We start from the raw sequence: 23,164 nt of genomic DNA, 5'->3' as shown, positions 1-23,164 counted from the left end.
CAACTCTCTGAATTATCTATGCCTGGTCGGTTTGCAGAAAGGTGAGGTATATTGCCAGTGTACCCATCTGACTTTTAAGTGCCTCTCTGGAGTCTTTATTGGCCTCCAGTATTGCTTTCAACTTAACTGCACTGGTATGCAACAAGATGGTTCCATCGTCACATCGGTATCAGATGCTTTCATATCTGTTATTAGGTTAGGGTTTTGAGGGCTTGTATGTGTGGTCGATGGGATTTGGCTTTACCGCAATTATTTCGGATTTCTGTATTCAAAAAGGATTACCATGTTGTTACATCTTTTCTCCTTGAGTATTCTACTTGAAATGTGGCATTTTGTTGGTATTGGAGTGCTTTTTTTTGTGAGTTATTTTCCTTTTTCCCACCTGGTGTTATCAGATTGCTTTCATAGGTTGGGTACACTGTTAGCATAGCATTTCATGTTGTGCAGACTTTACCAATGTGTCTCCTGTACGAGGTCTCTTCATTTAAATCCTCCACAGACCGCTCTATCTCTGAGTCTGGCTTTTCCTAAAGGAAGATTGCTCCACTTCTCTTGGGTTGCATTTGGGGTATCTCTGGGCTCCTGAGTGGTGCAGCATGCCCCTCTCAGCAGAGGGTAGGAAAGGTTCATGTGCAGAGAAGGAAGCAGGTCATTTTGCTTTCAGCATCACCACCTCTGCATCTCCCCTACAAGATGCTTTGTGTTGCAGTCTGGTGAACAGCAGACTGACTCGTCAGTCTCTTGCCAGGTTCACTCCCTTATTAGCCACTTCCCAGGGTTGCTCTTCTCCACAAAGTGCCGGTCCCCTTTCTGATTGGTTGCTATGGCAGACAGCTCTGAAGGTATCTGCTCAGCCGTCCAGGTTTGCAGCTTTGCGGTTGACCATCCTTGACCTTGGCCACCAGGCCATTCCTATTTTAGATTAATTTCCTGTGTGACGCTGCAACAGTGAGTTTTCTAGTCTTCTAGGTCTCTGTTTCAGGCACAATCTCAAAAGTGAGGTTTTGATCGATCTTTTTGCTCCCAAACTGTTTCCAACTATTCAGCAATCAAGTGGGAGTGTTTTTTGTTGAGAAAAAAACTGAATTATTGAGTGTTATATTGCCATCATGCCACAATTAGAATTGTCATACATATACAACTTGCTCCCCTCACACTTCTTTTTTGCTTGATAATGCAAGCACATAAATCAGGACTGCTTCTGATTATGTAGGTTTATTTAGTTTCACCTTTTACTTTTCAATTTCAAATTGAAAAGTAAAAGGTGAAACTAAATAAACCTACATAATCAGAAGCAGTCCTGATTTATGTGCTTGCATTATCAAGCAAAAAAGAAGTGTGGGGGGAGCAAGTTGTATATGTATATCTTTGAAAAGGGTCCAGCCCCCCCCCCACACGTCCCGGGACCTAACTCCTTAAGCTTTGACAATTAGAATTGTGGCATCTGGTGCCTAGCAGTACTTAAAGCAATACCATCGTCTTTATTGTAACATCAATCGAAAACCTCCCCAACTTTCACAAACTCAAACTTCCACCCCACTCCTTCCCTCCACGAGTCATGCCCAAGAAAAGTGCATAAATCAGGATAAGAGGTGCAGGTGGTTATCATCAATAAATCCAGTTGGGATGCAGTCATCTGTCATTGAATTATGTAGGATTTGTACAGGTACACATGGAAGCCTTAGGGTTTGCGTCTATTATGTCTTCTCTAGGCCACGCGTCCTCCTCAGTGTATAATTCTGTTACTGTGTCACTAAACAAGCAGCCAAACTTTGTTTTGATTTGTCTGCCAAGAACATCAACCCAAAATATTTTACAGGAGAAAAAGGGGTATTCCATAATTCAAAACGCTGAGAGAATAATACTATCACATACACTATGAGCACCTCTGTTTTTTTCGGTTAATCCACTAAGCCAACATCCTGCCAAAGTCTTGCACATAAACCAAGACTCTCTCCGAGCTAGAGGCAAGGTACAAGCTAGAGAATGATATCACTGGTGGACAGCCGTGTCCGGAATGCCACCAAGGCCTAGAATGTCTTCCAGTCACCCTCATCAGAGAAGGAGGCGCTATGAATAAAGTGAACAGAAGCAACCCTGCCCGGTACATGATGACTTTTGTATTTGTCTAACATAAAAGCCACCACTGAGAAGCCGTGAGAGGCCTCTTCCTATATTCCTGCGAGTGATCTGCAGACTGTGAAGGTAAAACCGAACCAAACTTATACAGATCATAAAAAGTGACAGTTTAAAATGCCTTCTTGTGCATCAAGGGACATGGCTGACAAGAGAATCACCCTAACCGCCACCAAATACAAATATTCCATCGTGTAATACGTTTCAGCAGACAAGGGTCTTCTGGGTATAAACAAAGACAGGTTACGACCTATCAATTCATCGGACCAGCAAGAATATTTGTCAAAATTTGAATGAATAGTTTATCGTTTTCATTGAAAAGATTATTAAAATGGTAGAAGTCACAAGACCGAAGAAAATCCTCTCTTAAATGCGCAATGGGTGACCTTTTTCAGGGCAGGGCATTAAGCAGCTGCGACGACTACACTGAGGGCACACAAGGATCCTCGCCACTGGATAAATTCCAAAATCTCAGGGTCTGGCATACATGGTGGCAGCAACTGGGAGAGGATATGTCGGAACCCGCAGAGTATTATAAAAGCAAATTTGCCAGAGAAACTCATCACTGTACTATATTCTATGGCTCAGGAGCCGTGGAAACGGCCGCCACATAAAGCTAGAATGGAGTGGCAAAGAGATCTTGATATGGTAATTGATGACAGGTGCTGGATGAACATAATGCTGCAAGGCCACAAAGCGGGTATCCCTGAACGGCAGGCATCGCATGATCCATTTCAAATATCTTAGTAGGGTGTATTACACCCTCCGCAGGTTGACGCAATGTGGGTTGAGGGATACATCTAGGTGCGACAGATGCCCAGAGACGGATGCCGGGTATTTTCAGGTGGCATGGTCCTGCCCCAAGATGTTGTTATTTTGGGAGAAGGTGTTCTCGACACTGAGTCAGGTTATTGGACAACGCCTAACGCCTAGCTCATTGTTCGCGCTATTGGGATACGACAGGGACATTCAGGCCAACTGCAGGAGACTGGTCACTATGGGACTGCTGTTGGCTAAAAGCACCATCGCAATGCGCTGGGCAAAAGGTCCAACACCATTCAATGACTGGAACACGGATATGCTATGCTGTAACACACAATCCGACGCATACAACAAACTTCTTCCCCTGCAGTGTCGACCTATAGGCTTTTGGGGCTTATACCAGCAAAAATTGTAACTTAAGCTACAGAAATTATTTTTATTGGGGGACCATTGCATACCTTGTTCACCTGTGATCCTCACTAATTACATGCCGGACTGCGCAACCATAGACGATTGAACATTTACTTCCAGTGCTTTGGCGATGCACATTGCCACAGCATGTCTAGCAAGGATATGGGGTTGTTTTGCCTTGCTGGGTTTTCCTTTTACGTTTGTTAATTTGCACTTTCAGTATTGCATATCAGCTGTGTTGAAATAATCGTTGAATGTTGTGCACTAGTTATAAAATGTAATAAATTAAATTAAATTAAAGTAAAAATCCTTTCTGAAATGGAGATTGAATTGGCTCACTAGGCAATACTGAATTAAAAGGTTTAGCCAGCAGGGAACTATTTACATTATAATCAGGTAGGTCTCCCGAATGAATGAATCCACTCCTATGCCCTGCAGCAATTCCTTAGTTCCTAGTCATTGAAAAATCATGTCTTCATCGAATGTCTAATAAAGAACAGTTTTAACATGGCCTGTAAATTAAACTAGTATCTAAAATTAATATGGAGAATAGAGTGAAGGAAGACAGTCAATCTGTACAATCTGAAGTACATTTATGATTTACTTTAACTGTAAACAAGTCAAAACGATGATGGGTAACAGTGTAACAATATTTAAAAGTACCTGAGCTAAGACCTGGACTGCATTCTTTGTCATTTGCACTAATGGGTTCCATGAAAGCTGCTACCAATTCAGTACTGAGAGGAGGAAGGCCCACTGGACAAGAAAAGCATTTTAAAATATTGTTAGTCTTTCATAAGCCCTTACTCTTTGACATAACTGAGCTGTCTGTGAATTAATGCCTCTGACCACACAATGTATTCACAAGAAGTGGCTAGAAACATCACATAAGCAGAAAGTGCTAATGTATAAATAGACATTCCTAACTTCTAGGGAGTAACAGTTGACTATAAACTGAAGTGTTTAAATTAGATTAAAAAAAACAGAATCAGGCACAAGACTCTCCAAAATGAAATGAATTTTAGGAGGGAATGTGCTACCAAGTCTTAAACACTAACAATAGATTTTACAAACCGTAGAACAAGGGCTAGGCCATTCAAAAGGGGAGAAACGCTTATGTAAAATTGCACCCGATGAAACAACACAGAAGATGTTGTCTTGCTGGAACTGTCGGCGGCCTTTGACACGGTCGATCATGCAATATTGATCGACCGTGTCAAAAATGCCGGCATTCAGGGCGTAGCCCTCGACTGGGTGAGATCTTTTCTGGATAAGCGTTCCCAGGCAGTGCACCTGTCTACCTTCTCCGCCTCCTATTCCCCCCTATCCTGCGGAGTCCCACAGGGCTCCGTTCTATCCCCTTTGTTATTTAATTTGTACATGCAGCCCCTAATAGCCTCCCTCCGTAAATCCGCGGCTACAATTTTTAATTACGCGGATGACTTGCAGTTAATTTTCCCTATTGACACCTCCCTTTCCTCCTGCACTAGCTTCCAATCTACCATGCTTGAGATATCGGAATGGATGTACCACAGCCAGCTTAAATTAAATCCCACCAAGACCGAGCTTGTGCTGGTGGGCGGGGCAGCCAACCCATGGAATGACAGCTTTTGGCCTCCCTCACTAGGGCTTCCTCCTTGCCCTGTCAACTCTGTGAAGAGTCTTGACGTAGTCATCTCCAGTGACCTATCTATGAGGCCCCAGATTAGTGCTGTCACTTTCATCCTGCTTTTTCCATCTGCGCAGGATACGTAAAATCAGCAGATTCCTCACCAGAGATGCACTTATCCTTGTCATCATGGTCCTCGTTACGTCGAGAATTGACTATGCCAACACTCTGTATGTGGGAATTCCCGCATACCATCTTCACAGGCTGCAGTTGGTGCAAAATCAGGCAGCTCGCTTGGTTTACCATCAGCCTAGGCATCAGCACGTTTCACCGCTGTTGCGGAGCCTGCATTGGCTCCCGGTGGCTAAGCGCTGCACTTTCAAACTTGGCTGCACGATATTCAAAGCTCTGTCTGATTTAGCTCCTGTTTTTACTTCTTCTAGTCTGAAGCGATATGTCCCCTCGAGAGATCTCCGCTCCACCTCACATAACCTTTTAGTTATCCCCAAAATCAAACGCAAAAACACGGTGGTCTCTGTTTTTCTTTTTTGGCCCCCAAAACCTGGAATTCCCTTCCGTCTGCCTTCAGACACTGCCCTACCTACGACTGCTTTCGTAGGATGTTGAAAACGTTCCTCTTCCAATCAGCATTTGAGTATTCCCCGTTCCTGCCCTCCGCATTTGTTATGAGCGCCATGAAACCGTCCGGTGACCGAGCGCGGTATAAATAATTTTAACATAACATAACATAACAAGGTGTACGTGTTTTGCCTAACACAAGGCCTATATTTAAGTATCCCATGAACATTCATTAGAACACGCCTAAGTGGCTTTTATTCAATGGAAATGCATACTCGGAGGTGCAAGCACAGCGCCCCTTCAAATGAACAACAAGCAAATAAAGGAGAAAATGAATATATTTTAACCTGCGTGGTGAAGAGCTCATTGGGGACAGACAGTAGTTCTATTAATAGTTGCAATGCAGAATTGGCAAGGGGTCATTACCTTGTCAAAACGGAAAGCCAACATCTAAACAGGACCAATTGCTTTGCAAACTACTTGTGGTTCTTTGTCATCTGAAGACACAGCTGCATTTTAATGACACCCGCATACACACACCCTTTGCTAATGCAGTCATGCCTGTGATGTCTACTCTGAGATTTCACTGAAATGTATCCAAGAAATGAAGACAGTGAGATGGTGGTAAGAGATGTTCTGGTAAAACTGTCAGTCTGGAATTTGCTACAGCGTCCAACTCTGAAACTAGACTCTATTCAAGAAAACTCACAATTTCCTAAAGGCTTTAATTCATTCTCCTTCAGGCTAGACATCTGCCCTAGCATTTAAAGAATCTCATTTTCCATGTCTGCATCATTTGTCCTATGGATTCTCTCGGGTTGCTTTGATCATGGGGTTGCATTGTCTTTGAGCACAGCCTAGATCTCTCTGCTTTTCCCTGTATATGCTTACAGCCATTACTTTGAGCTTCAAGCCCTTGAGCTGGTTGGCTGTTCTTGCTAGGGGGTTCACGACCAGTTGCCTTTCGGGAGAGGGACTGTGTGTCTGATTGTAGTGCTTATGAAGGGTACCAGTATAGCGCTACCTCATATGCTAGTAATTTGAAAAATAATGAGTGCTGGGGCTCAAAGTGCTGCTCAAAAGCCCATAAGTGGTGCCATTCAATGGCAGTGCAGAAAATACTAAAGCTACATAGTCCTGAATCCACCTCAAGTCTCTTAAATCCACTGTCAGCCCAGTTCTCACACTTGCAGGTTCCTGCTTTTTCCTGTGGTGACAGTTTTTCTGTCTTTGTATTCTTCCTTCTTTTCTGTTCGTGTGTTTTTACCTCTCCTGCTCCCAGGAAATGTCTAATGAAGAAAAATAAGTGCTGGACCCCAAAGATGTGTGCCAGTGACCCCCACTGGCAACCACAAGCTGAAATTAAGAACTGGGGAGGTTTCTTTTCTTTCTACAGTTTTGCATTCTCATATTGGTGGTCTCTAAAGGACCTCCTCTATAATCTGATGAAAATTGATTTTGACTTAATAGCTCAAATTGCTGCCCCTCCTTTTTTCAAAATAAGTCTCGCCTTCTTTCCATCCTCTGCTTGCCTCCTCTCTGAGCACAAACTACTCTAAATCACATGCATGTTCGTCTTAACCCATATTATTGCATTTCTGCAAATTTCACACACATCTTTCAAAGATCACAACCTCTCCTTTAAAAGTCATACCCCTTCAACTTAACAATAGCTAATCTACTCAGCTCATTTACTGAAACAGCCAACCATCTGCATTAATGCACACATTCTTTCCCACTATATTACACATAACTCCTATTAATTGTATCTCCCACATACAAACACTAGTAAATGCAGTGTATGAATTCCTCAACAGCACAAGATAATTTCCAACAACTAACAATAACCACTGAAGTAAAACAAATAACCTTTGGTTTGGGAGCAGTGTGCTCCTTGCCATAAAAATGCCTCCTCATGGGTTGCAAGTGTTAGATATATAAATGCAGTTACAATACAAAAAATAATCCTCCAGTAATACACTAATTGTAATACTATAACACTCAGCTGCCTAGCAGTTAATTGCAGCCTTTACAAGCTTCAAAACTCCCTTATACTTCGACACTCTCACGCTCACCTAAGATAAACTGATACGGGTCAGGTTCATCACACAGTACTGTATCAGTTCACAGCATTTAAACTGCCCACCACTAACTGAACCTGCATGGATGCATTGAAGAGATCTGCCACAAGCTGCTGGCCAATGGAGGAATTTAATTCACCACTGCAGGTTCCAACAATTTACGTGCTCGGACCTCTTCTTGACAGCTCACTATGACAAACTGATAAGAGATGACATTTAAGTCCTCGCCTCAATTTCTCTCTGCAATCTACTCCTGGACCACTCAGTACAGCCAAGTGGACAGTGATCATAAGACATGCCATCTAGGAACCTGCAGAGCTTCTCAAAGCTGTCAGTATACGTTAAACTATAATCTTCACACCTGTATCTCCCACTTTTTCATCCATCACACTGCTAAGCGCTACACCCCAAAACACAATAACTGTCCCTCGGTAGTCAATGCAATATCAGTAGCTTTATTGTTGCTAGAGTTTTGAATAAGAGGCAAACAGGGCTCACATGGAAGCAACCTTGCCAGTCATACAGATTCTCCCCACCAAACCAGCAGAGACAGAGTAAACAAGTTCAAATTTGAATTCTGATATTTACTATGTAATTACCTGTGGAACTACAGATGTTTCCTCTTCTCACAGAGTACTGTCGGTTTATGGAATAAGTATCTCCTGCTGCTTTAGTTCCTGTTGATGTCTTTGACGTTTTGGTGAAATTTCCTACATTAAAAGAATCACTATAGTAGTAAGTCTGCACTGTCAGGAAATTTGGTGATATTCTAATTCCACATGAAGGCCTGCATGCACAAACTACAACCAATAATACTGGCATTTGGTGCAGAATGGACAAGCAAGACTCAAGATATGAAAAGGGTAAACTATTCAGTAAAGATGACAAGGGCAAAAGAAAGTAAGCTGGCATTCACAAAGTTGAAAATCAAGAGAATATCTGGTTTTAAAATTCACTGCTACCTGAAAAAAGCGACAATCTTCCACTATAATAGCTTTGCCACTCACCAGTGAATGGAGTGGGGGGTGTTATTCATAAACTTTGCTGGTACATTTAGCCACAGCTTATTGCATATGCTTATCAATGTTGCATAGTTCAGTGGCGTCCTATGGTATTACCGTTCCTTAATAGTAGATGTACAATTAATTTTACAACGTCAGTCACATCCAGCTATCAGCGCTCTCATACAGTTACCTCCAAACTCTCTCACTGTTCCCTAGCATTGTGTTTACTACGCTCACCATTGGCAAGATGGATCTGAAGAGGTACTACCTCTCTCTAACCCTGTTCCCAAAACTTTAATTAGAGTTTTGCGCCCTTACTGGAAAGGCAAAGTAATGAAACATCTGAGGACTATGTGTAATATAACCTGCACCGGGGAGTCTCACAGACTCCTAAAAATGAAAAAGTTCACATGCATTAGTAACTTACGTGTATGGGCATCAGTACTGCAGTCTCCTCCTTTTCCATAAGAGTTCTCCATCAAATTTGCTTCTAGGTCTTGCTCCATCTTCAAAGCATCTGATTTAAAAGATGAAAATGCTGTTTGAACAAAACAATTAACTGTAAAATGACAAACGTTAACGACTGTTCAATCTCATTACTAACATTAACAAACACTCCATCGAAATCTGGGACCGCCTCCAAACTCTCTTCCCCGACATCGCTTTCCTCACGGGAACCTGGACAAACCCTAGCTCGGGCCCGGACATCGCCACCGCCATCCCCGATGGTTGCAAGAACACCCTCAAGGACTGTGCCAACCAACCAGGAGGAGGCATTGCCATCGTCCACAAGAATTCCCTCCGTCTGACCATCTCCACTTCCAGGTCCAGACCAACCCCAACACCAACCTCTGCGGCACTCTTGTCTGCAGACATACTGGCCCTCGCCCGCCCTTCAATGACACCATAATCGACTTCATCGCATCCCAGGCACTCACATCTACTGATTACATCCTACTCAGCAACCTTAACTTCCACCTGAACAACGTTAATTGCCAGAACACCGGTGGGTTAGTACGGCGTTCGTCTCTCCCGCGAAATCCGGGTTTCGCGGGAGAGACGAACACCGTACTAACCCACCGGAGCTCACTGAGCACACCAACTAAGACACGCTATACGCTGATTACACAGGCTCCCCGATGAAGGGCACAAGACCCGAAATGCATTGGAGCAGTGTCTTGAAAATGTAAAACATGAATGAAATGGATTACTGATTGAAATACTACAGACCAATAAATTGTGACAATTGGTTACGTTATGGAGGTTTATTGTTTAAACACCGAAGGTGTGCACTAAACGCAGGGATGTCACCAAGGTAACATGGTGACACTTTGAATAGATTTATCATACACGTATGTCGGACGGACACGCCACCTGCCTGTAGCACCCTACCATTCAAAACAACATTTGACCAAAGAAACTCCACTATAAAATTTGCTGTGCGTCCCCCAACCACTATATTTAGACCACCTACGAGAACGCCTCAACTGAACAATTACCCTGGTTGCCTCCTGTGGGTTTCTACTTTGTTTTTGCTTATATCTACATATGAAGTGGATCCTTTTCCCCTCTGAGGAAAGGTAGTCAATTTTAATCTAATTTCTTTTATTGTATGGTTAATAAAAACCTTTACAAAACAGATTAAAACAAATGTTACAAAAAAGCATTAAAATAGGTTTAAAAACCCAAATTATAGTTGATATCATTTAAGCCAATGTGCAATTTAGAAAAGTGCTATGTGTGTTATTAGTAAGTGAGGTACTTACTAAACATTTGTCTTACTAGATCCACTATCTCACAAATGTGCAGCTCAGCTGCTTGTGTTGGCCGTTCAACCTTTGTATTAGATCTTGTTTGCAAGTTCTAAAATGCAACTGGTTGAAATGTTTGTAGATGTTTCTTTCGTTGGGCATTCAGCACTGGGCAGACACAAAGGATGTGTAAAAGTGTCTCCTTCTCATAGCCACATAGCCTACAAATTTGCTATGGCCAAGCTTCTTTCTATATGGGTGTTAGAGCTGTAGTTGGGGAAGAGCCTATTCTATGAGAGATTAATTTCATTTTCAAATGTTTTAGAAAACTTTGTTGTAAAATATTGTTGAGGTCTTACATTTTATACAGTTTTATTACTGATCAAGAGGGGAATTTATTTGCAAAAATATCCATATCTTTTTGGAATCATCATGTTTTTTACAGCATTGTTTACCTGAGTTTTGAAAGTGGTGTTGGTAGGTAGGGTATGCCACAAATTTACGAGTTTCCAATAGTCCAGGGCAACTGTCAAATATGGCTTCCAAGGACTGTAGGATTTAGGGGATCCCAATCTCTGTCCAAACAAGGTTACTTATGGTAGATTTTGGCGTCTCTTGCTTGTATTGTGTTAATAGCTCCAATGTCTCTACCTCGGAGCAAATCCGACCCACAGGTTATTGTGAATAGCAGTTTACTATTTATGACTCTAAGAAGTGAGTCAAATGAAGGACATTGAAGTTTTTTGTTTGGATCTGAATGAAAATATCAGTGATCCTGCTTTTGTTTTTAATAACTGTAAATGAGAATTGAAATACTCTTTGATCTAATATAACACAAAGGTAGACAATGTATGCTACAAAAATGCTTTCTTTCAAATAACACCTACTTGGTTTTATGGGTGGGCGAGCTAAGGAAACTATATTAGTTTTTTATAAATGTATTTCTAAGCCGTTGCCTGCAGTATAAATAGCAAATGCTGATATAAATTTCTGTAGACCAACTGTAGTTTTGCTGATCAGTACTATATCATCAGTATATTAGAGATTAGTTATTGAGTGGTTTGCAAGCCTCCGAGGGTGGGGGTTTATAGAGTTTACTACCTTATTCAAATCTGCTGTACAAAGGTTAAATAAGAATAGGGCTGATGCGTAGCCTTGTTTTAGTATGTTGTTATATCCTTTCTCTATCTTTAGTGCATTGGAGCTTTGAAGTGTTCCCTGTTCTAAGCTTAATGACTTAATGTAGAATGTCCAAGTGTTGCCTAGCTGCTTGAGAGTTAGATTCTTGTATTTTCGAAAGACTTGCTCGGGCGGTTGGAGTTGGATTCAGATTCTGCCTGCATGCCTCTTGCTGTGTAGCTTTATTGAGAATAAATCCGACATAAATCAACACTTGTCACCGCATTATCTCTACAATTTGTCGCGACGATCGTGATTTTGTTTATTTTTTGTGAGAAAGGAGGATATGTTATAGCCTTTCTCTATCTTTAGTGCATTGGAGCTTTGAAGTGTTCCCTGTTCTAAGCTTAATGACTTCATGTAGAATGTCCAAGTGTTGCCTAGCTGTTTGAGAGTTAGATTCTTGTATTTTCAAAAGGCTTGCTGGGGCGGTTGAAGTTTAATTCAAATGCTGCCTGCATGTCTCTTGCTGTGTAGCTTTATTGGGAATTAATCCGACATAAATCAAAACTTTGCCACCGCGTTATCTCCACATATGTCTTTTATAGACTTTTTCCTTGTTGTTACTGTTCGAATTCCCAGCATAACCATCAACCGAGTATCCGTGTCCAACAGTTTTATTGCCTGCAGGAGGTCAGGGAAAAATAACCCAGTGTTTCAGACATTAGGTCTACAAAATAGGCATATAGAGTGATTTTACGATACTGGCACTCCGCACTTAGAATGAATAGAGCAAGAAGATATTTGATGGTGCTAGTTCCTTTATGAACTCCCGTCTGTATTATGGCGATATGATTAATTCAATCAACCCCATTCTTTGAGATTTTGTAAAAGTAGGGATGCAAAAAAACTTGCCTTCACATCCAAAAGGGAAAAAAGCCTTTAGTTCACACGATTTTCTGGAAAACTGTTCTGCAGATGTGGTGCAGAAAACTTCCTCTCCAGGATTCTGGTACTTGATTTATTAGGAGACAATTGTAAGGTAAAGGAAGCAAGATATTCGTTTAGAAAGTAGAATACGTTTTAAAGATTTTTGTTGGTAGCCCATTCAGGACTGGATGTCACCACTTTTTAGCTTGTTAATTATCTGACGTAGCTGCTTAGTACCAAAGATCAATGTGCTTATTTCGTTCATTGTTGGATTTTGATGTTCTGTATCATTGAACAGCTTAGGAGAGTCATATAAAATAACAATGGAAGTCATCCATGTTTGCTCATTATTATTTGTGTTTTTCGATTTTCGCCGGATATTTGCTATAGTGTTTTATGAAGTTCCAAAAGGCATTTATATTGTTGCTTTTGTGGATATCCAAGAGCATGGTCCACATTTGTGTGTGAGCAGTTGTTTTTGCTTTCCACACTCTTTTGTATTTTTGCTTCAATACAAGCACTTTTTGTAATTCCATTTGACCAATTGCTGTTGATTATTTTAGATGTCTCAGTTTACAGTTAAGGTTTCTTCTTTCCATTCTTGAGGTTTGAAAGAACCAAGCATTGCTCCAAGCAGGCTTTAGCCAGCTTGATAACTCTGGTTGTTGCGGAGGTTGGGGATTTTGCTGTTAGGCTTTCTGTGAAACTTGGCCATTTCTGTAGGCCTTTTAAGTAATTGGCCACCTAAGACCAGTTTTTCGGACGTACCAATACATGATACTTATTAGCGTGTAGTCCAAAATTGCTTTTGAGATTGATAGATACGTGTCACAGCAGCTAGCTGATTGGTGTTAAAACAACCTTTTAAAACCCTTAGTCTCACTGAATGTAGTACATTATGCAGATTTGTCTTTTCTTGAGTTGTTCTTATGTTACTGAGAAAAATCCCTGTGATAATTCTAGTAACTTACAAACTCACTTTCAGGATGAAATTGCCAATTAAGAACCATTCCACAAAGGGTATGCACATTTTAGGTTAGTAATGATCTCATCTAGGCTTTTTATCACTGGCTTTATTCTTGATGTAGATAGATGAATAATAATAGTAAAGTTTTGTTTCCCCACAAAATGTATAATTTTTGACTAAGATCTCTAATAATCTTGGTTCTTTTATATCTAATCTGGTAAAGCCTAAACACAGATTCAACGTTATACAAGTAGTCAGTCCCCTTTAGGTAGCTCTTTACTGCAACTTCATGTTACATCTTGATGTTCTATATATCCAATTAATAGAAAAGTTGTTCCACACCATGTTTCCGGTAGCAGGAGAATGTCAACTTGTTGGCAATAGTGTTGCACATTTTCATACGGGGGTAGTCGAGGCAAGCCCACAATGTTCCATGAACATATTTTCAAATGGTATTAGGTTTTTAGTTTTATATAAAAGCTTTCATTTTCCGCTGATGTTGAGGATAGCCAACTCCAATCTCCCACTTGCTTACTGAGGTTACTCTGTCTTTCTATTGTCGAACTGATGTGAATTTGTAGGTTTAATTGACTAGTCAGCATAAAATGTATGGGAACTATCGCTCCTCTGAATTTTTGTGCATAGTACAATGCTGCATCCTATTCAATTTATTAACAGGGTTTATGTCGGTGAGTTCTCTTTGCACTCTGGAGGTAATAACCTTTCTGGATAAAAGGAACTGTGGCCTCCCTTAATATTAATTTCTCATTTGTTTAAATATTTTTTTATAGGAAAACTTGGTTTGTAATATCACTTGAATGCCAGATAACTTACGTTGCTTTGCTTGCTTGTGTGTTATTTACCTGATCAAACTCTATTCACTTATATGAGATAGCTTCTTTACTGCTTGACCAATGCACTGGTTGAAATAGTGATTTTTCTCTGTTTAAGTTCAACTTAGTCTACTGGGAAATATGTCAGAGCATTTTCTGAAGGTAATGAATGGGTCTTTGCTTTCTATGGGTAACAATGTCACTACTTGGTTTGGTTCTCGCTTTGTTTTTAAATTTAAGTTTGATGTAGGAGGATAATTTTGGCTTGTAAGAGATAGTTTGGAAGCCTCTGGTGTTTGTTCCATTTTGTAAGGTCTTTGCCTATCATTACTATTGATCACCTTGTACCTGCTTCGGCTATTTCCCCACTTTATGGTTGTATTTTGCATTGTGTAAAGTATTTTCTGCAGTACCAGCTGCGGTTCGTGCAGGTAACTGCGGTGGGGCAGTTGGGCCGTGTGGAGGGGGATTTCGAGGGACGATGCAGAGGGGAAAAAAATAAATAGTTAATTTTCCTTCTGCATCGTTCCTCTAAATCACCCCAACACAGCCCCACCGCCCCACTGCTGTTACCTACAGGGACAGCGGCTGCTCAGTACTAAATTACAATTAGCAGTGACAGGTGTTACTTTTGTAGGAACTTGGCCATATATTGCAGTCTGACTTGGCTACTACGATATCCTGTTAATTTCATTTAGTTCTTCCTGAGCAAATGATGTGCTGGGGCCTTGCAGAGATTACATCTTCCCCTGCTTTCTTTGCAGCTTTGCTGCAGATGGAGAAAAGTCAGGCAGCAGCTTTTTAAAGTGCTGCTACCCAAACCACCATACCACCTTTGCAGACTGGCTGTAACACTGCCTCCTATAATGGATTGGGCTGCTCGTGCCATCTGGGCGGATGCTTGTGTCCCCGCAGTAATTTTTCCCTGCACAGTTCTTTCGCAGGCAGCTTGCAGCGCTCCATCAGCCCGGCCCACTTCAACTCCTCTATTTAACTCCTCAATTATGCGGATGTATGACGTTACAACGCAGGCTATTACAACGCCTGCCTTTACAACGCGGTTTTTACATCGCATACCTTTACAACGCATAGCGCTTAGAGGTGCTGGATAGTGAAAAGTTTAATTTTCTATTCCAACTCCAGTCCCCGTGGACACTAGGGAAGGTGTTGGATAGAAAATTAAACTTATTCCCTATCCTAGAGCGCCCCCCAGCGCAATGCGTTGTAATGGTTTGTGTTGTAATGACCGAGTTGTAATGGTAGTGCGTTGTAAAAGTTTCGTTGTAAAGGTTGTTCACCCAATTATGCAAACGGCACAACATAGTAGCAGCCGCCATGGCTAGGCTGTTTCCAAATCTATCTGGCGCAACCTAAGACGAGGAGGATAGCGCATTTGAGAGGCATAAGCTCCCTAGCTACTCTCTATCTCCACAATCTCTACATCCTCTATGCCCAACAAAGATGAACAATGAAGGAAGACAAGACCAGGTGTGACTATGTCCCACTCTACTTCATTTCACTCCAGGCATAATTGCCGCTACATTTTCACAGCAAAAGGTAATGTGCATTTCACTACTCATCAAGCACAACACCAATACATGTTCCACGCAATAAAATATTTTATAATTATATAGTGCTTCATGCGACACCCATGTGTATTGCTTTGCTCTCCCACATCATAGCAAATACCGCCCTCCCAAACGGAGGCACAAACACAGCACAGCACTAAAAATACTCCCAGGAAATGAATTTCACTCATAAAAGGGGACACATCAAAAGGCTGTTTTCAGAATAATATGAAAAACAGTGGTCCTTGATTTTGATTTGAACAAACACTTAAATGAATATCATTTGTTTTTTAGTTATGCGTTTAAATCTGCATACATTGATACAAGCAAAATAAAGGGAGAGATGTATTCAATGGTGGACAATACCCAAAAGTTTGACACGATTAACAATTGAGAAACAATGAGGTTGAAAAAACAATTGAAATGTAACCACACTATGGATACTTGTTATATCAAAAATTCACTTATTTATTTACAATTTAATAAAACAGTTGTCTGAACGGCGCAGAAGACTATTAAGAGTATAGTCGGTGAGAAAGGAAAGGGGTGCTCAGGTGATTCGGAAAAAAGGAGAATAGGCAATGATAACAAATATTTACACAACACAAAGCAGGATAGCCTCCGCTATAGTATGAGCCTGTCCCTTATATAGGTCAATTGGGGGGGGGGGGGGGGGGGGGAAGGGCACAGAAAGGGGTACAGGCAAAACAATTTGTAAGCGTCGACGTTTCGACCCTGATGCTCTTGGGATATTGGGGACCTCGGCTGCGGGTCTTCTTCAGGACTATGGCAGTAGATAGGAGGGGGGGGGGGCAGGGTAACTGTGGCCGTTATCCAACAATGGTCTGGATAAAACACCTGTGGTGCAAGAATAGGATAGCTGTTAGAAACTTCGTACAACATCTTTTGCGGGTGTGGTTTACTGGTGGGTATTTAGTACATTACCGGAGATGCTGATTTGATATGGACCTCCGTCCACGCATCAAGGGGGTTGGTCACCTGTGCAGTAGAAAAAGAGTACTGGGTTAGAACCCCTCACCCAAGGGAAAACGACTCCAGTAGGTTCTAGAGTCTGCACGTGGCTTGACTCACCTAGTATCTTGTAGGTGGTCAAATGATGCAGTTTGGATTTATATCAGGCTGGTGATTTCAGAGAGGCCTGTGGGGGATGGAACAACAGTCAAAGCCCCATCTATATATAGAATTAACTTGGTCTATTGGGTAAACGTGGTAGGGACTTACCGCTAATGAGGAACGATAGCGGGGTCCTACCGGTGCCCCCTTGGGCATTCCGGTGGTGTAGGTATCTTGAAATGCCAGCGGTGCCTCTGTCGCTAGGGTTAGCCGCTGTTTCAAAGTAAGTCTATCCAACAGGTACTTGAGTTACCTGGTGATGAAAAGAAAGGCGGGAGGAGTTAGATTGTTTTCCCGTAACCGAGTGATATACCTACTATAGGGTTTGATTCATTAGCAATTAATGCGCAGAAAAATGGCGTATAAACAAGGTGGTGCAGAACAATCACTTCTGTTTTAAGACATCACGCACGCTAGTGTTGGCCGAAGTCGGAGACATTGTTGACGGACTAGTCTCGATAGTGTCAATTATAGGCTTATATATTTTATGCATGGAAGATGATTATGCCATTCCATTAATGAGTGTTATTTGAGAGGGAGGCGGGATATTATTGGCAACAGTTCCATCTAATTTGGGGTGGCTTGAAAGCTACAATAATTCCTTTCATCATATATCACTCGGTTACGGGAAAACAATCTATCCCTACACGTAAGGTAAACACAAACTAGTCCCTCCACCCTGTCTACTGTTCGACCCGATCCCCTCCAATTGGCCGACACGGAAGTATTAGTACAGCGCGAACGCAGTGTTCCTTTCAAACAAACGCCGACAGAAGCTGTCCTGCTGTACAAAGCCCGTATGCGGTACCTGGCCCGATTCAATAACATCCGAGGTAAGAATAGAGCACGATTTACTTTCGTGTTAGAGGCTTTTTTGACAAACCCTCTTGCGAACACCTTGTTTGCAACTTATCCATTCGGGTAATTAGAGTAATTCTTAACTCCTCCCGCCTTTCTTTTCTTATATAGATGGGGCTTTGACTGTTGTTCCATCCCCCACAGGCCTCTCTGAAATCACCAGCCTGATATAAATCCAAACTGCATCATTTGACCACCTACAAGATACCAGGTGAGTCAAGCCACGTGCAGACTCTAGAACCTACTGGAGTCGTTTTCCCTTGGGAGAGGGGTTCTGACCTAGTACTCTTTTTCTACCGCACAGGTGACCAACCCCCTTGATGTGTGGACGGAGGTCCATATCAAATCAGCATCACCGGTAATGTACTCAATACCCACCAGTAAACCACACCCGCAAAAGATGTTGTACGAAGTTTCTAACAGCTATCCTATTCTTGCACCACAGGTGTTTTATCCAGACAATTGTTGGATAACGGCCACAGTTACCCTGCCCCCCCCCCCATATCTACTGCCATAGTCCTGAAGAAGACCAGCAGCCGAGGTCCCCAATATCCCAAGAGCATCAGGGTCGAAACGTCGACGCTTACAAATTGTTTTGCCTGTACCCCTTTCTGTGCCCTTTCCCCCCCCTCCCCCCAATTGACCTATATAAGGGACAGGCTCATACTATAGCGGAGGCTATCCTGCTTTGTGTTGTGTAAATATTTATTATTATTGCCTATTCTCCTTTTTTCCGAATCACCTGAGCACCCCTTTCCTTTCTCACCGACTATACTCTTAATAGTCTTCTGCGCCGTTCAGACAACTGTTTTATTAAATTGTAAATAAATAAGTTAATTTTTGATATAACAAGTATCCATAGTGTGGTTACATTTCAATTGTTTTATCAACCTCATTGTTTCTCAATTGTTAATCGTGTCAAACTTTTGGGCATTGTCCACCATTGAATACATCTCTCCCTTTATTTTGCTTGAATCAATGTATGCAGATTTAAACGCCTAACTAAAAAACAAATGATATTCATTTAAGTGTTTGTTCAAATCAAAATCAAGGACCACTGTTTTTCATACTATTCATACCCAGGTCCTTTGTTTCTGTGGGTTAACCCCATTGATTTAATGTTTTCAGAATAAGGCATGGGGTTTTGTATGTGCAACACTCGCTAACAGAAAGGCTTTCCCAGATGTCAAATGAGAAAATATATATATATATATATATATATATATATATATATATATACACACGTCCTCGTACTTCACCAGTACCTCGCACTCCACACAGGCAATAATGATCAATGCTCCGTCTGTCTCGTCATCTTAGATTTTATTATTTATTAAATCATAAGCCAAAATAAGAAACCCTACGCGTTTCGGCGGGGAACCGCCTTGCTCACGGGTAAAGCCCTGCTGTGTGGCCATTGATTATAATAGGTGCACGTGATTACACACATCAACAAACAACATGAAAGGTGGACTAACAAAGTTTTTTTAGAGGTCAGCCATCTTCGAACGGGTTGAGGTGAGTTATAATTCATGAACACAGTGTTGTAATTTGTTCTACATAGCAATTTAACCAAATAACAAATTAAAAATTCGAGTTGATCATATGGCAGTATTCCATTACTAATGACCATATTTTTAACAGTCTCAGATTAATTTGTTGCATAAAAAGAAACGAAAATGCATGTCTCTTGCTGCACACTGAAATTGATCATTTTCAGCATTAGATAGGGAAAAGTTTGTTTACATTGTGTCCGAGTTTTTCAACAATTAGTTCAATACCCCTTATTCAGGTGGGTAAATTATATTAGCCATATTGGCACGAGGGTAAGTATATTTTTATATATATACACACACAAGCCATACGTTAATGACTCATTCCAGGAATGCGCCCATATGAACATATTCTTAAACCATAAGTTCTGACAATCAATAATTTGCCATCTGAAATTTTGGACTTGTTACGTGTTCATTAACTAATTCCCAAGTGGGTTAATCTCTAAAAAAAGAGGCCTAAGGTTATTTAACTGATATAAAGTGATGATATTCACGTCTTGATCATAATAATATGGACTGAAAAGGCGCAACTACATCTTTCACTTAATCAATCAGGTTGTAAAAGAAACTGGATTTTATACTGCAAGTGCCCAATATCATATCGGCCATAATAGACGGGGGTAGTCTTCAATCCGATTGTATATATAAGGAGACTTATAACTGTTATATAGATCTGTGATTGTACAGAGATGTAGTGGTTTGGAGGACGATTATTTATCGTTACCTACCTGAGGTTGCATGTTCCAATATTGCGGTACTTCTTGACATAGTATGTGTGTCCTATGTTGATGTCCATGAAATGGTTATGGATAAAATGCTAATGGCCGCCGCGCCTTTTGTGCAACAATTGACGAAGGCCGATGCCGAAACGCGTCTTGATGTGCTGAAAGTTTTCTATTAAAATCAGATTGAAGACTACCCCCGTGAGTGCTGCGTCCTTTATCAGGAGAAAGGGTCCTGTGGATGTGTGGAGCAGTATATTATTGACGGGTACACCCCCGTTACGTAAGCACCCGCTCTAGAGTGCGGCAGGCTGGTGTTCTGGGAGCTGTTATACATATACATATATATATATATACACACACATATACATATACATATATATATCACAACAAGGGCTCCATTTTGCCGGGGGCCCCCCGACCCTGCAGGGTAGGCTCTGTTATCAGGAATGGAGATCCTGGAGGAATTTGCAGCAGCAACAGAAAATACAGAGCCACAATCCGACTTACTTTTGAGTTCCTCTTTAGGAATTTATGCGGTAATTTGACTGTTGTGTATATATATGAAAAATAGGTGTTTTTACACAATGTACACATGGCGCATTTATGCCGGAATTGCAATGTTTAAAGTAAATCTGTGCTTTCTTGTTTGGAGTTTACCGTGAGATAGTCTGTTTTCCCTTGTTATAGTGGTCACATGACCCTTATGGGAACAGGGTTGTAGGCGGAGCACTTTAAGCACTTTATAAGCACTGAAATAATCACTAATGCCTTGCATGTGAACAAGGGCTGCAAAGCCCGAAACGCGTCATGTTTGGTTGGTAGCGGAAAAAACTGGAAAATAAAAATACTTACCCGAATGCTGTGGTCTGTCTCCTGCTTCGCCGGTCCTGCTGGATTGGAGGTAGTTCCTTGGAGTCACTGTTGATTATATATATATATATATATATATATATATATATATATATATATATATATATATATATATATATATATATATATATATATATATATACATATATATATATATATCACAACAAGGGCTCCATTTTGCCGGGGGGCCCCCGACCCTGCAGGGTAGGCTCTGTTATCAGGAATGGAGATCCTGGAGGAATTTGCAGCAGCAACAGAAAATACAGAGCCACAATCCGACTTACTTCCAAACAAGACTTTATTCGTCTATGCAGCATTTATACTCAGTGTCCTTACGCGTTTCAGCGGGAAATCACCTTGTTCACAGGTGAATAGAGTATGAGCCAAGTGGTCACATGGGCCGCAATACCAACTACGGGCCCCAGAATGCATAGACACAATTGTTTCATTTCACGGCACTGACATGATTCCTTATTTAGCCCAATAGCGTTTTATTTCCAATGTCATGTGCACACACTAAAATGCAGTGTCCAAAAATAAAAGTGCATACTTTTTCGTTTTAGCAAAGTGCATATGCTTGCATTGTCCTGATAAGTATTTGAAAAGCGGGTTTAACAGAGAGAGGAAAGCACCTACCTCGTCCCCCTTTCGCATACCCACACTGTCAAATGTCCGAGGAAATCCAGTGGCTGGAACATGGGATGCGTGGGTCATTCCCCCTCAATAACATCACAACAAGGGCTCCATTTTGCCGGGGGCCCCCGACCCTGCAGGGCAGGCTCTGTTATCAGGAATGGAGGTCCTGGAGGAAGTTGCAACAGCAACAGAAAATCCAGATCCACAATCCGACTTACTTCCAAACAAGACTTTATTCACTTTATACACAATTGTTTCATTTCACGGCACTGATATATTCCCAAACGGAGGCACAAACACAGCACAGCACTAAAAATACAACCAAGAAATGGATTTCTCTCATAAAAGGAGACACATTTCAAAACGGAGAGCACCATGTCGCCAAAGGCAGATAGACCAACAACAGACAAGGGGCATTTCAAAATCAAAGAAAAGGAAACAAAGGTGAAGAAAAGAAAAATATCCCAACATTAGGAGAACTGGGAATCCCTGTGGGGAGACGTACAAGGGGCCAGATGAAAGCGAAATGATGGAGAGAAAGACAGTCGTCAATCTCTTCCCGAGAGAACTCACTGGATTGGAGGTAGAACTTTTATCTATGGGCCTTGCATTCTGCCCCTCTAGTAATTTTAATTACACTCAGAGTTGTGTAGATTTATTTTTCTTCACAAGAAAACTGCGTTTAAATAAGTGGTATGCAACCAAAGTATCAGAAAAAAGTGATGTTCCATCTGCCAAGCAAAGTGATATTAGAATTGCGGATGCTGAATTATTGCACACTTTGAATGTTATGCAATGAGCGACCCATATGAGAGCTTATTGAATGAGAATGTTGCTCTTAATCTGAGTGCTAGAAGTAATTTCAAACCTAAGTCAGTCTTTTTGCCACAAATTAAAAATGATGCAATTGACGTATTTGAAAGAGGTGTAACCAGAGAATTTCTTAAAATCGCTCAAGACAAAAGGCATGTGGGGTGGAGTAATGTAACTCAGGAACAGAGAATGTCAATTGAAGATTTAAGAAATGACAATGCTATAGTGATCAAAAAATCCGATAAAGGCGGAAACGTGGTTGTGTTATCTAGAAAGAACTATGTAGAGGAGGGATTGAGACAGCTCGCAGACACCACTAAATACAGTAGGAGCAATAGAATGGAGTAGGAACACTCAATAAGAACCTTTAGTGGACAGTTGGCAGTTGAGAGAAAAGGGTCTTCTTGACAATGAAGAATACACAATTCTAGAATGTAAATTCCCTAGACTTCCAGCTTTATATATGCTGCCAAAGATCCGAAAGGACCCAATAAATCCCCCCGGAAGACCAATCGTTTAGTCCAATGGGAGCTGTCTTGAGAATACTTCATGGTACGTGGATTTTATTTTTCAAAGTTTAGTTCAGCAGCTTCCCTCATATATTAAGGATTCAGGGGATTTTCTCAGACACCTTGCTGAACTCCAATGGAAGGACAGCTATTTTTTACTATCTTTGGATGTCACAAGCCTTTATACGTGCATTCAGACATTTCTTATCAGAAAGATCTATTTCACATTTGTTCCATACTGATATGTTAGTGCAAATGATGAATATCTGCTTGACACAAAACTACTTTCTCTTCGACAATAAAATTTACAGGC

At 41.2% G+C, this 23,164-nt stretch overlaps 1 protein-coding gene across 4 annotated transcripts in view; it reads right to left on the bottom strand.

The window, feature by feature from the left end:
- The window catches only part of LOC147676780 (butyrophilin subfamily 2 member A1-like), a 1,092,512-nt gene that overhangs the window by 298,956 nt on the left and 770,392 nt on the right, over positions 1-23,164 (bottom strand). For 3 of the 4 annotated variants that reach the window (XM_086945212.1, XM_086945214.1, XM_086945215.1), the window contains 3 exons: positions 9,010-9,099; positions 8,178-8,288; positions 3,973-4,065 (listed from right to left, as the gene is read on the bottom strand). In XM_086945212.1, coding sequence (XP_086801338.1) covers positions 3,973-4,065; positions 8,178-8,288; positions 9,010-9,099 — 294 coding nt within the window. The remainder of the gene's footprint in view (positions 1-3,972; positions 4,066-8,177; positions 8,289-9,009; positions 9,100-23,164) is intronic. The other variant, XM_086945213.1, reaches the window with a different exon arrangement.

Source organism: Lissotriton vulgaris, chromosome 12 (genome assembly GCF_964263255.1).
Source record: "Lissotriton vulgaris chromosome 12, aLisVul1.2, whole genome shotgun sequence".
Taxonomy (NCBI): domain Eukaryota; kingdom Metazoa; phylum Chordata; class Amphibia; order Caudata; family Salamandridae; genus Lissotriton; species Lissotriton vulgaris.
This window is presented reverse-complemented; position numbering and strand designations above follow the sequence as displayed.